Source organism: Notothenia rossii, assembly GCF_949606895.1.
Source record: "Notothenia rossii genome assembly, chromosome: 11".
Lineage (NCBI taxonomy): Eukaryota > Metazoa > Chordata > Actinopteri > Perciformes > Nototheniidae > Notothenia > Notothenia rossii.
This window is the reverse complement of record NC_136910.1, coordinates 10,995,790-11,010,557: the sequence shown is the minus strand read 5'-3', so window position 1 is coordinate 11,010,557 and position 14,768 is coordinate 10,995,790. Positions and strand designations below refer to the sequence as shown.

General features: G+C 39.9%; 1 protein-coding gene across 4 annotated transcripts in view; it reads left to right on the top strand.

Moving 5' to 3' along the window:
• Window positions 1-14,768, top strand: part of plce1 (phospholipase C, epsilon 1) — an 85,349-nt gene that overhangs the window by 847 nt on the left and 69,734 nt on the right. For all 4 annotated transcript variants that reach the window (XM_079660831.1, XM_079660832.1, XM_079660830.1 and 1 more), the window contains exons 2-4: window positions 10,637-10,791; window positions 12,062-12,687; window positions 14,209-14,640. In XM_079660831.1, coding sequence (XP_079516957.1) covers window positions 12,109-12,687; window positions 14,209-14,640 — 1,011 coding nt within the window. In that variant the 5' untranslated portion in view covers window positions 10,637-10,791; window positions 12,062-12,108. The remainder of the gene's footprint in view (window positions 1-10,636; window positions 10,792-12,061; window positions 12,688-14,208; window positions 14,641-14,768) is intronic.

The following is a 14,768-nucleotide window of genomic DNA, read 5'->3' as shown; positions in this document are numbered from 1 at the left end:
TGAAATAAAGAGATACAGCTCAGATGAATCAGATCCAGATCAGAAGAATCATTAACAGAAGGGAATCTTGTCAGGTCTGACAGATGGGCAACTTATGAAAAAATTCCAGTCCATAAGGCACACAATAATCATACAATAATACCATATTTACAGTGTCAAGTGTGAGGCCACAAACATAAAAGACCACCATGCTTACAACCTTAAAATATAGGCTGGAATGGACTAGATTATTTTAACTTTTATCCAAATTGATAGTATTTGCGTTTCCCATGTTTACTATTTTTACCTTGAAAAGAGGACATATTATGCCGTTGGTGAAGAGGTGTGGCGATTTTTGAAATTAACTGTAGCGGATAGGGATGGGAGACAGGTTGTTCTTGTTCATCCTCACTTCCAGGATCCTGTTAGGTGCTACTCCTGACTTTGTCTTGATGACATCGCCGCCTTTCAAGGGTCTTGTAGAGGAGTGTTAATTGTGGCCATAATTGACCTTTGATCTTCAAACATGTAGCAATTGTGGAATAGGGCTACATGTTTTTCAAGTTACATGCTGCACTTTGTTTAAAAATGAAAGGTTTGGTTTAAGAGATATTCTCAATGCATTTCAATGTCAAATGTTAAGAAGAATTTAAATACTGCATTGGATGGAATATGCACTGTGTTGTAATTGCAGTGCACATGCATGTGGGCACCTGCCTACCAACAAAACTAGGATCAACTCATAAAAACATTGCTCCATAGAACTACTGGTGGTCAAAACCTGAGGCTTTCTGGGAATTAAGTGGCTAAAAACAATGAATACTTATTATAAGTCTTAATTGTGGTTAGGCTAAGGCTTATATTCTGTGATTGCCAAATGATTACACAAGTCTATTGGATTTGAGCCACACAGCGACAAGTAGGTTGGACATCAAAACATGTTTAACTGATGGCCAAGGTTCACAATGAAAGTTTGCACCAGCGTCTTATACACAAGGCTCACCATTATTTCTACTGTCATGGTTCACTTTTGTTACGCCTCTTTCTGTTGTGATAGACCCACATTCACAAATACTGGCACTAATTCACACAGCTCGGATTTCTTTCTTCTTTTGAGCCATCTTTCAAGTGCAAATACACACCATTCACACTGCCAACGTCCAGCGTGAAGATACAGTCACCCCTTTTTGACTCAGCCCTCTCCCTCTGTTGTTACACTAACAGATACTCACACCATAGAGCCCCTCTCTCCCTCTGTTTCTCCCTCTGCACTTTCCATTGGCGGCGCTCACTGCCCTGCCCTATAATCAAAGCCATATGCTCTCCAGGTCCCTCGCATGAAAAGTATTTTCTGTTAGCAGCGTAACCAGGCTCTCAGTTTGTTTCTGTCAGAAGCAGAATATGTTGAAAAGAAAAAGTAACCTGCAACAGATTGCATGCTGATCTTGCATCCTTTTAACTATCTTCTCTTAACTGTCTGTTTTGTGTCAGGAGCGATTGAAGTTGGAAATGGGAAGGCGGATACTTTATTTTCCTTAAAACCATCCGTGTTGTTGTTTCATTATTTATGAGCTCTCCCAGTGGCTGGTTTGATCATATCTCCACGAATGGCCTTGATCTTCCTTGACACATCAGTGTTTCAGATGTTCAGGGTTTGTAGGTTCATATCGCCTCTTCAGATCATTCTTTATTATAAAAGAAAAACAAAAAAACATGCTGCCATGGAGGTCTACATAGGGATGCTATTTTTATGACTCATTTTGGGTCATTGATGTTAAAATAATCAATCTTCAAGTAATACAAAAAATCTCTTGGAATTTTACAGGCCAGCAGATGGAAAGCTGTTTTCCCTGGGTTTGGATCGACACTGGGTTTGGATCAATTTGAGCTCTTTGAATCGAGATGCTCTTTGAATCAAGATGCACATGACTTCAGTTTTAGAGTAGTTTTTTTTTTTTCCTTTTATGTTTCTAAGCACATGACGTTTTTCCTTACTTCCAAGCTGCAGTATTTATTTATTTAATAGTTTATTCGAACCGAGACAATGCACATTGATGAACACTTGATGAACACTAATGCATGTTTTTTTGTAGCATCTCAGTGCAGCTAGGTGCCTTCTCCTCTGCCAAAGCCCCTCTTACCTGTGGGGTTCCCCAAGGCTCGATTCTTGGCCCCATCCTCTTTTTATTGTACATACTGCCCCTAGGTTCAATTCTCACAAAACACAATATTCCCTTCCACTGCTACGCCGACGATGTACAGATCTATCTGCCTCTCAAAGCAAATGTCAAACACTCACTACAGCAGTTGATGGACTGCTTAACGGAGATAAAATCCTGGCTGAGCAAAAATGTTCTCAACCTCAACGAGAGCAAGACTGATGTCATCTTTTTTGGACCCCGACCTCCAGCCTCTCCGGTTGATATTCTGGGCTCTCTCAATAAAAATATCCTCCCCTCTGTGATGAACCTTGGAGTGACCTTCACTAGCACTTTTAAATTTGACAAGCAGGTCAGCACCGTAGTCAAATCCTGCTTTTTTTAAATGAGACTTTGCGAAAACCAAGTCATATTTATCTTTTAAAGACTTAGAAAGGGTTATTAATGCCTTCGTAACCTCAAGACTGGATTACTGCAACGCTCTATACGTGGGTATGGACCAAGCCTCAATTAAACGCCTGCAGCTAGTCCAAAACGCAGCTGCACGTCTTCTGACTGGCCACAAAAAACGTGACCACATCACCCCAATTCTGGCCTCACTACAATGGCTTCCAATTCGGTTCCGAATTGATTTGAAACTCCTTTTATTTGTTTTGAAAGCACTAAATGGGCTGGCTCCGGCCTATATAGCCGAACTCCTCCATCGCTACACCCCAGGCAGAGCTTTAAGGTCGGCTGACCAGCTGCTGCTGATAGTGCCCAAGACCAGGCTCAAAACCCGAGCACACCGAGCCTTCGCAGCAGCTGGCCCTAGGCTCTGGAACACTCTGCCCCTCCATGTGAGGTCGGCCCAGACCCTAGGGGTTTTTAAATCTACTCTTAAGACACACTTCTTCTCCCTGGCCTTCTAGTCAGAGCGGAGCACGACTCCTGACTTTTCCCTTTGTTTTTTATATCTCTTGTAATTTATTGTCTTTTATTGTGATTGTAGTAATGTGTTTTTATTACATCTACTGTAGTGTACAGCACTTTAGCTCGACCAAAGATCGCTTTTAAATGTGCTTTATAAATAAAACCTGATTTGATTTGAAATGTAAATATGCCGGATTTCAGCTTTGAGCTAATTTCCATCCGTAGTCCCTGACATACAACATTTAAGAACATGACATTTATATACATAGCAAAGATAAATGCATGATATGCAGAAAGAACATGAGCAGCATACAAGCATTTTCAAAATGGCAGTAAAATATAGCAGCAAAGACATGTAAAGTGCAAGAGGAGATACCCCTGTGTTAAAGTGCATTTAGCGGTGATTGCACGTCTGTTTGTTTCTGAACCATTCTTTGAGTTGACCTTTAAAACTATTGAGAGTGGGACAATCCCATATCTCAGTTGGGAGGCTATTTCACAATGAGCTGCCTTTAATGGAGAGGACATTTTGTCCAAAAGTGGTCCGCCTACGGTGGACTTCACAGTCTCCTCTGGTGTCTGACCTAGTGCTGCATCCAGTGTGTTTTTTGTGGATGAATTCCCCTAAGAGAGGGAAGGGGGGGGGGGGGCAGTCCATGTAAACATTTATAAAGAAAACACATTTTAAAAAGACTTAATCTGATCTCTCCTTCTATCTGGGTCTTTGCACTGCATTCTAACATTTGTCAGTTCCTGTAAACTAGGACTAGTTTAAGGAATGTGATTCTATTGTAATCATATGATGCGTCTTTTCTTCTCTGACCCCCTGTGTTAAAGAGAGGGGGGTCCTTTGCATAACAGAAGTGTTGGTATACTGAAGATTCAAAGAGAACTGTGCAGGATTTTCTTACTGGATTGTGGAGATTACTAGACCATGTTTTGTATCAAATATCCTTATTCAAATTAATATTCTTATTTAGTATTTACAAAACTCTAAATTAACCATGAATATGCTGAACATGTGATTTGGATACCTAACACAGAGCAGGGTGCATCATTGTAAAAATAATTATTCTTAACTGGATACAATTGCCTTTATTTTAGTAGCTACTTCACTTTATTCCAGCTATATTATATCGTTTGTACATCATTTTTGTAAAGAGTGAAATATGTTGTCATTTACATTTTTTCAATATACATAGTCAGTTAAACAAAGTTGAGGTTTTTTTTAATAAGCTCATTAGAAATGTGCATTTATCACAGTTAAGACAGATAGTAATACCAAGGAGTGCATCCCTAGTTGAGTTACGTTCTCTAACATTTGTAATAATATTATTTTTACAGGATATGTTTTCCCTTATTTTTCTTTTTGTGAGTCTTGTTACTTGACTCACTTCCTTGAGTTTCTCCCTTTTTAAACGGAATTCAAATTAGTTGTTTTTTGGCACTATCATTACATTAAAAGGAGTAACCGTTTGGCATCACGAAACATTTGTGCCTGAAAAAGAGAGTCTAATTGAAATCTGTGTTTTCTCTGCGTGACTGTTGCTCTGCAGCTCGGTGACATCAGTTGGAGCGTCACTCTTTTGTACTAGCCTGGCATGCTTTTTCTGCCCTTAACAACAGAAACGGGGATTCCTTCTCTCCCTGACCTGCTTATTGTGCTGCTGGAATGCTAAAGATCTAATGCTGAATCTTAGTGCAAAGTATTTAGTGGGTTTTTTTGGAGGCTCAGGAGATTAAGTGGCATTTCAGCTCAATTTGAAACCACCTCTTATTTCTCCCTTTTACATTTTCCGTGCCATTTACTGGCTCTTATATTCTATATCCACTGACTGTATAGTACCAATGGAAGCTTAAAAAGTAATAAAGCCTGAAGGTTGTTACCAGTAATGAATTGTGCTGCTTTCCACCTCACTGATTGTGCTTTACTTACTGCAATCCATCTGAAATGGGACATCATCACATACCAGGCCATGAGTCATTGTTTGGATGAGTCGTGAAATAATCCCTCATGAATGAACTTGGGTAAAAAGGCTTTTATGTGAGCATAAGGGCCTCCTGTTGAGGGGACAAACAATCCTCTAGGATGGGTTCCAAAACGGTTGTGGACACAAACTCATCAAAAAACGAATTGTTACTTATTTTAATTGACTAGCCATGAGACAAGAGGCTGTGACATAAGGGACTTCAGTGTTTAAACCTGTAATTGGTTGTTTTGTTCACTGTGGTCGGCTTTAAATCTTTATCTTTTACATTAACATTCCTAGATCAGCGGTCGCGTTACTGAAAAGAAACATGTCTTGCATTCTGGATGTTGCCGATGTATTCTGGAGACAACACATTCTTGAATTTTATACCAGCAGATTTGCCAGTTATTGTTGTCCGAGTATAGTCCCGATTAGCTAAAACAACAGCTGCCACAAAATGTGTGTGACCCAACCGATAAATATTGTGCGTTCGTTGGCAATCAACCATGCCAATATTGACTGATAATACCGATGTTAGGACTTTACAACCCTTACACCATTTTACCCCCTTGCCGTCTCATCTGAATTCATTGTTAGTTGATGGGAATCCCCACTTTAAAGTAACGAATGGTGCCAGTGCACTGCCCTTTCTATCACTGAACAAAGGTCATACTGTAAAACACAATTGTTTAACTCTGTGTCATCGATAATTTCACTATAGAGATGTGAGATTTACTCAAAGTCACTGATAACATTTTAGAACCACATTGAACTAAAACGAGCCCTGTATGTGAAATCAAGATGAGTATTACATGGTGTAAGTCCCTAAAGCAATTATTCTGTAAATTATATTTGAACTGATGTAAGGGCAGTTGGGAAATACCCCCTGTGAGATAAATGAGTGAACAACTGAAACACCCACAAAGGAAAAAAAAAATGCAGTTTGTTGCTAACCATCTGATCCTGATTATGTTTGTTCAACACTGTCAGAGGTGCTGAGATCATCCCCTCTTGCTTTCATTAACGTGTGCTCCACTTTATTGCTGCACGGAATATGCTGGTAGTAACCAACAGTTTTTCTTTAAAGCAAGATGAGACTGGGTTTTTCCAGTGATGCAGCTGATCTCACAGTTTTCCTTGACTTTTCGATTGATGTATACAAGTTTAAAGAAGTATACAAGCCCACGTTCAAATCCTTGACTCTAGTATGTTTTGATATTTCAAAAATTCAGACCATCCAATATGGCCGGGACGAAAAGCCATGGTCGCCTAGCAACCTAACTGGCACAACATTATTTAACATATCCCCCTTCTCAATTGTTATCTTTCTATTGACTTGTTTGTTTTACAGATACAATCATAAAGGTCTAACTTTTAGATAGTGATTTTAAGAGGTACTAGTTGGGAGATTTTGTTGGCTCTGGACCAAAGCAGGTTAGCTTTGTTTCAAGTATTTATGCTAAGCTAACTGCCTGCTGTGTTTACCTAACAGAAATGACAGTTGTACACATATTCTCATTTTACTCTTTCAGGAACAAAAAACTCAAGTGTATCTTTTAGAATGTTAAACCAAAGCTGTCATATTTGGAAATCATAACCACTCTTTGAGAAACACTCTTTTATTTATTCCATCATAGATATGCAGTGTCATTTATGAAAGAGACTCCCCGCAAATATTTCAGAAAAATGAAATACTTATATGTGTGTCACTGCAACCCGTGCTGTAGCCGTCATTCAGATGACTGTCAAGATTAAAGATTTATCTCGACAAACCTGTAAAACACATTCTGATTGCTGAACTCGTGCTGAAGTGTGTGGAAGGCCTATCCCTAATGTCCGTCTATCTATCTCTCTCACTCACTCTCTTTCATTTGTAAAGAAAACAACGTGCTTGTGAAACCGGATTCACCTGGAAAACCTGGAGCATAACATTTACAGGACTTTTAGGCTTAGTGGTTACATTAATGTAAGTATTGTCATGCAAATATTCATATATCTAAAGATATGATAAACCTAAGTATACTTGAGTGCCATGTGCTAGTCTTATTCTATATAATACAACTAGCGAAGTAGAAGTGATAGAGGGTTTTCTTGGTCAGTGCACTTGTCACTCTGTGTGACCTCGTTCCCATTTGTGTGTGTGTGTGTGTGTGTGTGTGTGTGTGTGTGTGTGTGTGTCAGTCTGTGTTTTTAGCCCAAGGCTTTGATTTCCCGGCCGGGGTCGCAGTTCAGCCGATAACAAGGGTTACTTTGATCTCCGTTTTGTGGGTATTTGAGTAAGATTGAATAAATATGTTTTATTATTAGCAGTTATTTACTCTGTATAAATGAAGGTCATCTTTTTTGGATGATCACATAACGGGTGTGTTATGGTTGTGGTGATGAATGTGATGTTTCATTTTTTTTTAAACAGCCATGTATTAAGTATAACGATTAAATAAACGTCTGTAGCACATCCACAGCAAACCTTAAAGTCCACATGCTTCCACTTTAAGTTACCAGAGTGTGGAAACGCTATCCTGTTGCTAATTTCAGAGTGATTTTAATTTAGCTTGATGGCAAACACAGCTGCTGATCATGCCCCTGGGCGCATGGCTTCAGGATTTAAAGCTAAAGTATGAAACTTCTCGTCGGGAGTTGACAAACGGTTAGTAGTCCTGCCCTCCTGACCCATAATTGGACAGGTTCATGCCCGAATGTCATGTGTCAGTTTGTTTCCTCAAATGACATCAGCTGACATGACGGCTAACACCTGTCCAGCGGCATTACATTAGCTGAAGCAGCAGATGGTTTCACAGATGGCTCCTAAATAAAAACATCGGTGTTTTTAATTACGTCTTGTCAGCATATTTAGTTGAACTTGAGTTATAATTTCATTTCTCATTGCTCCTCCCTAATGTAGTTGTGGTTACTTGCATGGGTTACAATTGCTAATCTCACTTTCATACTACACACAAGTAGGCAGGTTGGGGCCTACCACAAATTGTGATTAAGGAATAAAGGCATGTACACACAGCTACACAAAAAGTTGGACTATTATTATTCCATATTTTTTATTTTTAAATATTAAAATCCATATTTTACTGTTTCATATCCAGCAGATATAAACACAAGGACTAGGATGTATTTTAATCTTTCATATCTCACATATTCTTTCTTGCCAACCTTGTATACATCTGGTTTGATCTGTTAGTCGACAGTGACACATCAGCTGAGATTCTTTCTGTTATGGATCTGTGTGGGCTCTCACCACAGTGAAGAACAGAATACTCAAAAAGTGTAATACACAGCAATGTCATGCAAAGAAAAAGTCATCTGAAATGATTGTTGATAACTAGCTGATGAACCCATGGCCTTCTGAAAAGCTTAGATAAAAAGATGAGCTAAGCTGCCCTGCAGACTTTTTCCTCAAAGATCAGAGGTGAAGAATTTCAGGTGTTGTGAGAAACTATAATGACCTTATCAGTGGGTCACATTCTTCAGATATCTACTTTTAGATCTGCAGTGTAGCTTCAGACAAGCTGCTCCCACAAGTTTCTCTTTCAGTAAGATAATGCGCAACTATTGCATTGGGACATTTTAATTGGAAAGAATGAATTTGAATACAAATGTTTTCGTAACCTATTTTCCCATCAAGTCGTTTTTTGTCATGCAAAATAAGGTATTTTTTATCAGCTCCATTACATGTATTAATAAAGCCCACTTTGTACATAATGCAGCCAACAGCTCTACTCCAAAATCATTTTTATTACTCGACGTTAATAAGGTTCTGGGAAATGCTGAATCTTTTCACATCTCCTATTACTTCTTTAGTGGTCCACAGAAATACCAGTTAAAGAAAAATGATACCTAGTGATCAATTCAGGTTTGTTTTGTTTATAAGTCCTGCCAGTAGTGTAGCGCCAGATTCAGTCGTAGAAAATGAGCTAAACTCAAACAGTCGCATCTCTAAATCTCATCAGTGTTTTAGCTATAAAACCAGTGCTTCTCCTAGAGGCTACTGCTCAGCTGCAAGAGCTTCAGAGGAAGTGGTATGTTGTAATGAGACTATGAGCTCATGAATGGAGCACTTGTCTCTTTCATCCCTTTGGGTGAGGTTCTGTCTGTGTGTATGTAGCACTGAACCTTGAAGAGAGGCAGCAGACATTCAACACAGACACCTTAAAATATGTGTGGGGGCGGGAAACAAGAGTACTTTGACTGCATGATTTACCACGGATCAATGAGTTTGTATTTGTCTTTCTCTCCCTCATATAATTGTAGCTGGTCCGTCCTCTGTGGGTCGGCCCTGCATTCCTACGATGGCCCACTCTTTTTGGCAGCGGGTTGTGTGGGCTGTGGTTGCTCTAATTATGAGGTTTCAGGCACTAGTTTTTTCGGATTTATACATCCCTGGCCACGGTTTATATACACACAGAACCACACAATTAGTATGCATGCATGTTGTGGGTGGTTTTGTGAGTGTGTCAATTATGGATGTATTTCATGCAAGCAGAACAATTAATCTCTACCCAGTTCAGATGTGTATACATTCAATAGATTTGTTTTCCTCTTCTTAGATATTGGCTAAAAGTCTCAGTTTGATATTAGTTAACCAGCTACTACAAAGGGGCTGCTCAGTTTCATAGGCATCGTTCCTTTTTCTCTTTTCCAAGAGTCTTGTATTTCCAATACTTCTGGAAAATACCAAAAATAAAAAAGCAGTTTGTGATAATTGTAGTCATAGACCTTGACAACAAGTTGTTGTTTAGGCCAGTATAAATATTTGATTGTATAAAGTTTGTAATTGTTTCGTTGAATTGCAAACTCAAAACATATTGGTGCATACACCACTAATAACATTTTATGCAGTTATTGACAGTAGATGGTAGAGAGATAACTGGAAGCAATGGGAGAGAGGGAGGATGGGGTGCCACAACATTTCCCGGTCAAATATTAGTCTATGACAAAGGTTCAATATTCCTAATTATTATTGTCAGCCACCGGGTTCGACATGTTTTGAAGTAATTGAATCACATTATCTGTCACATCATGGAGAGCTGTCATTTTGATATATCTGATGGATTGCATCAATCAAATAAAAGTTCTTCCTATTATCCAGAAAATGTAAATCTGTGATGATAGGTTAATGCGGGATATAGAGCTATTTCCCCAAAACACGACAACACTACTTAATCATTTAATTAAACCTCTGAGAGGTCATAGTCCAAACAAACTCATTTTAGGGAGTACCAAGCGCATAACACCTCCTACAAATCATATCTCATCTCAGGAAATGGGGCTGAATGTACTGTTTATATTTTTGTTCTTATTGCCCCAAATAGTTGGTAGTTTTTGTTATTTCAGTTGTTTCCGTCACAATGGCTCACACTCGGTGCGGTGATTTTGTTGAATAGTTATAGATAAGAAAGCTGATGTGATGAAAGAAGATGAATGAAAAAAAAATAATAGTCTCATGTGTGTTTTTTTTTCTTCATGTTTCCTCTTGTACTCAGTCTTGAAACTTTTTTGAAAGAGAGTTCAAACATTTATTGTGAATTTATCATACAATGGAAATCATTTGTGAATATTGATTTACCTGTGCTCTATCTTTTTCCGTCTGACTTTTTCTCTCAGGGCCTACAAGTGGATAACTATGCCAGAGATACAGAACCAACCAGGTCTAGTGCACAAAGGCACACACATGGCCCCGTGAGCTGCGACTGTGAACCGCGCTATCAAGGAAATTCCTCGATCCCCCAGGGTTACCTCCGAGGGTTCTCTATCTGCCGGTTTGTACAGCTGCCCAAGCTTCTGTTTCTACAGACAACACACACAAAGCAAACTCTGTACGGACAGCGTCTTAGTCACTCCGGAGATCAATGCGAGCTGAAGTTATCATGCCACAGCCAGCAGGCCTTTGACCATGATAACACAATGAAATCGTAAAAGAACAGAAGAAGAAGAAGCTTGTTGAGTAGCATGACCTGATGTAGATATCTCTCATTAGCTTAGTAAGTATTTTGGACAGAACTAGAAGATAGTGGTAATATGTAATCAATCATTTTGTGAAGCCGCAGCAGAGAAATGTGCTTTAACCAGTTTAGCCCTGAGCCTGTTTTTTAGGTCTCAGGCTCGAAAATGACATTCCCAGAACAATTGACTATATCTTCACTTCTAAAGGGGTACATTAATAATCTTTTTTCTCAAAGCAATGATAAACCTGTGAGTTGAATGTAGAAAAGTCAGAATCAATATAGATTTTTTTTAAAGTAAATTCAGATTGAACATAGTATCCCTGTCTAAAGATTGATGCAAAAATAAGTGACATTTGACCTTTTTAGAGAGATTTAGAAAAGAAAACCCACTTCTGGGGTCATTTGGGTGCATTTTCCATATGTCTGGCCCCCCTCGGTCGATTTTGATGATTGACACCTCTTTAGAGCCAATAGAATTGAGGTGAAGTTCTTAAAATCCATCTAAACATTACCCATTGGTGAATGAGTGATGCGTAGCCAGAATGCCCAAAACCGGAAGCTGGTAGCAGCTAATATGAAATCGACATAAAAATTGAATGATGGATTATCAGTAATCATTTCAAAGTGACAGACACATTGGATTAATCTATGGATTAACCTTCAGCAACGTTCTTATCATTTTAATGCCATTGAACATAACTTTTGAGCCCCATGCCCCTGGTAACGGGGGCATGGGGTTAATTGGTTAATGCCCCCAAGATGCAACACTGATGACATTTTTGAATAGTGAGCCAACTCTCCATTCAAGGAAAACTCACTATCATTAGTCATCTAGACCCTTTGAGTTATAAACGTGCAATCTTTCACAATGTATGGGTTTTGAAGTCTGCAAATAAAATGTCCTCTACAAATGTAATTTCTTCTATCTGCTGTAAAGACCCACTAATTGAGATGTAAGGCGTTGCTTGCCAAATGTTTCATTAAGAGAGTCTGAGAGAAAGGTATTGGTTGTGATTGTTAATGCTATAATGTTAAATTCCTCTTGCTCAACTGCAATTAACAGCAACGTGTTACTTATTTCCAGAGCTGCAGCAAAACAAAGAATAAGGTAGGACTCTGCAGCGAGACGCGATGGCTACCGAAGAAAATCAAACCCAGGTTGGGTCTGTAGTCCTGGCTCAGCATGCTTCACCTCCATCCTCTGGCAGCAGGCCGAACAGAGAAACCAGACATGACAGCCAGGAAGTATGGCAATACTCTGACCAATCGTGGAATTCAAAACAGCGAAGCAGCCCATCCCTCCTCTTTTATCGGAAGTTGTCGTGTGACAGTGAGAAAGGGCCAATTTCGGACAAGGAATACGACTGTCTGGACTACAGCTCAAATCTCCAGCCGTCAGCTGGCAAGGAGGCAACTAACACGGTTACTCCGATACCTGAGAAAAGTTCAGAGGGATCTCTGTGCCGGCTGGACACCTCTGGAGAGGGTGTGGATGCAGGCAGGAACAGAACTGGCAGAACCCCCTGCTCCTGCCCCCTGTCTAGCCTCCACACAGGTCCAAACATCTATTGTTGCCACAGCCGCAGATCCAGTCCGAACCCCAGCTCCAGCCCTGTTCAGAGCCCTCACCGCTGCCACAGCCCTTCGCAGCACCACCGGAGACACGTCCGCCGCAGCAGCCTGCCGGTGTCTATGCTGGCATTCAACAAGGTAATAATGAAGGCAGCCGCTAGTCCTGGTAAACTACAAATTGTATGTATACACTTAGCTGCTGCAATAAGACTGTTATGTGTCATATTTGCTTTAAAAAAAAGCTTGGACTGTACAATATTGGAAAAAGTTTTACACTGCCCAATCTTTGGGAATATAGAGTATATTGCAATAAGAAAATAGGAATAATAATCTACATTTTTATGTATTTGTTTATTTTTTATTTTTTCACAGACATAACATAAATAGGACATACATGGAGATGCTTACATAACTGCACCTGTTGTACATCAGGGTTAATCATTCATGCCCTCATTGGACACCAAAAGGACATACATTCTACATTCTTGATGCTATCAATTTTTATATTGTGCAAACATTATCAACATATTACAGACATTATCACTCCCACTCATCAACAAAATGATCTCACACTACCTGAGTAATCTACATTTTTAAGGATGCATTTTAAAGTTTTTAATACTGAAATCTAGTCCACTTTGAGAATCGTGCTGGTTTTGCTTTTCTATCAAGCATAAAAAAGGCTTAGTTATTTTGACAAACATTGCATGTCCTGCTTTCACAATGTTTCGAGGAGGTTTTTAAATGTTTTGTCTTATCACAATGTAAATGTGTTAATTAAATGATTTACCTCATTAGATAGACCATTCAAGCTAATGCTAATTTAGCTTAAAGGAGACATGTCATGGCCATTTCCACTGATCATAATTCCATTGTTGAGGTCTACTAGAATAGATTTATATTGTGCAATTTTCCAAACTCACTTGTTTCTCAAACAGCATCTCTGTAAACTACGTGTATTCACTGAATTTCACTCTCTGCCTTTAACGGCTCGTTGTAGCTCCAATAGCTCCAGCCCCCACCCTCCCTGTGAGCACAGGACGTTGTGAATCGCGCTGAGCTCCGTGGAGGTGTTGTTTCCTTGTTTAGCGAAACACAGCCAAACTCATCCTGAGCACACACAAACTCACAGCCGAAGTAAAAACAATAAGTGTGGCTTGATATTGAGTAAGAAAAAGGTTGATAAACGCTGTGAGAATGGGTCTGCAGAGAGAATTTCGCCTTGATCCCAACTGTCTGTTATCAGCCTGCAGCCAGGGAGGAGAAATCAGCAGAGCTGCCTGCACTGAGTGTGTGTGTGTGTGTGAGGAAGTCCGTGGATTGGTCAATTTGGACCAATCAGCGGGGGCTTAACGTAACGGCTCCGCGGACGTAACGTAACGGCTCCACGGATTGGTCCATTTCGTTCCGTGTACGGATTGACATCATGCCGTACCCGGAAGAATCAAATGGACAATGACGTATCCAACGAGGCGTTTTGGGGAGGTATTATCTGTGTTAGAGTTTGACTCGCTACAGGGTGTACTTTGAGGGTTTTTGACTCTGCAGACCGTTTACATGCATAAAAACCTTCATAAGACACAAGGGGACGGGTAAAATCATGACATGTCTCCTTTAATTAAAAAAATGTCAATTAATTTACCATGTTTCTGCTTCCAGATGTCACCCTACCTCTCAACCTGGTGCACTCCCTCCAGTGAACCCAGCTCTTTAGCGTCCTCACCTTGTAATTCCCCCCTCCCCAAACACCGGCAGCATCATCAGAATGGACATACCCACCAGCACCGGCTCAAAGATGGCTACTCCAGTTTAGAGAGGCTCAACAGAAAGCCCAGGGTGGACAAATACTCCCTGGAGAAACTATTTCTAAGACGAGCATCTCTAGAAGCTACAAGGACGACCTTGAGGAACAACGAAAGGTCACCCTCAGGAGTGAACAGAGACTGCAGCGGGGGCAGCAGCAGCAGTGAGGAGGAGGAGGAGGAGGAGGAGGATGAAGAAGAGGGTCATTTGGATAACTCAGAGTTTATCAGGAACCGTAAAGAGCGTTCCACTGTCCTAGTGAGGCGCTTCTGCAAGAATAATATGAAGGTATTTACACACAACATTATTTTTTCTACAGACTAATACCTTGTCTCTCCCTTGACATAGATTTGAGGCATTTTGAAATACTTTACTTTCCATATACTAATAATACAACACAAAACTATTCTTTCCAT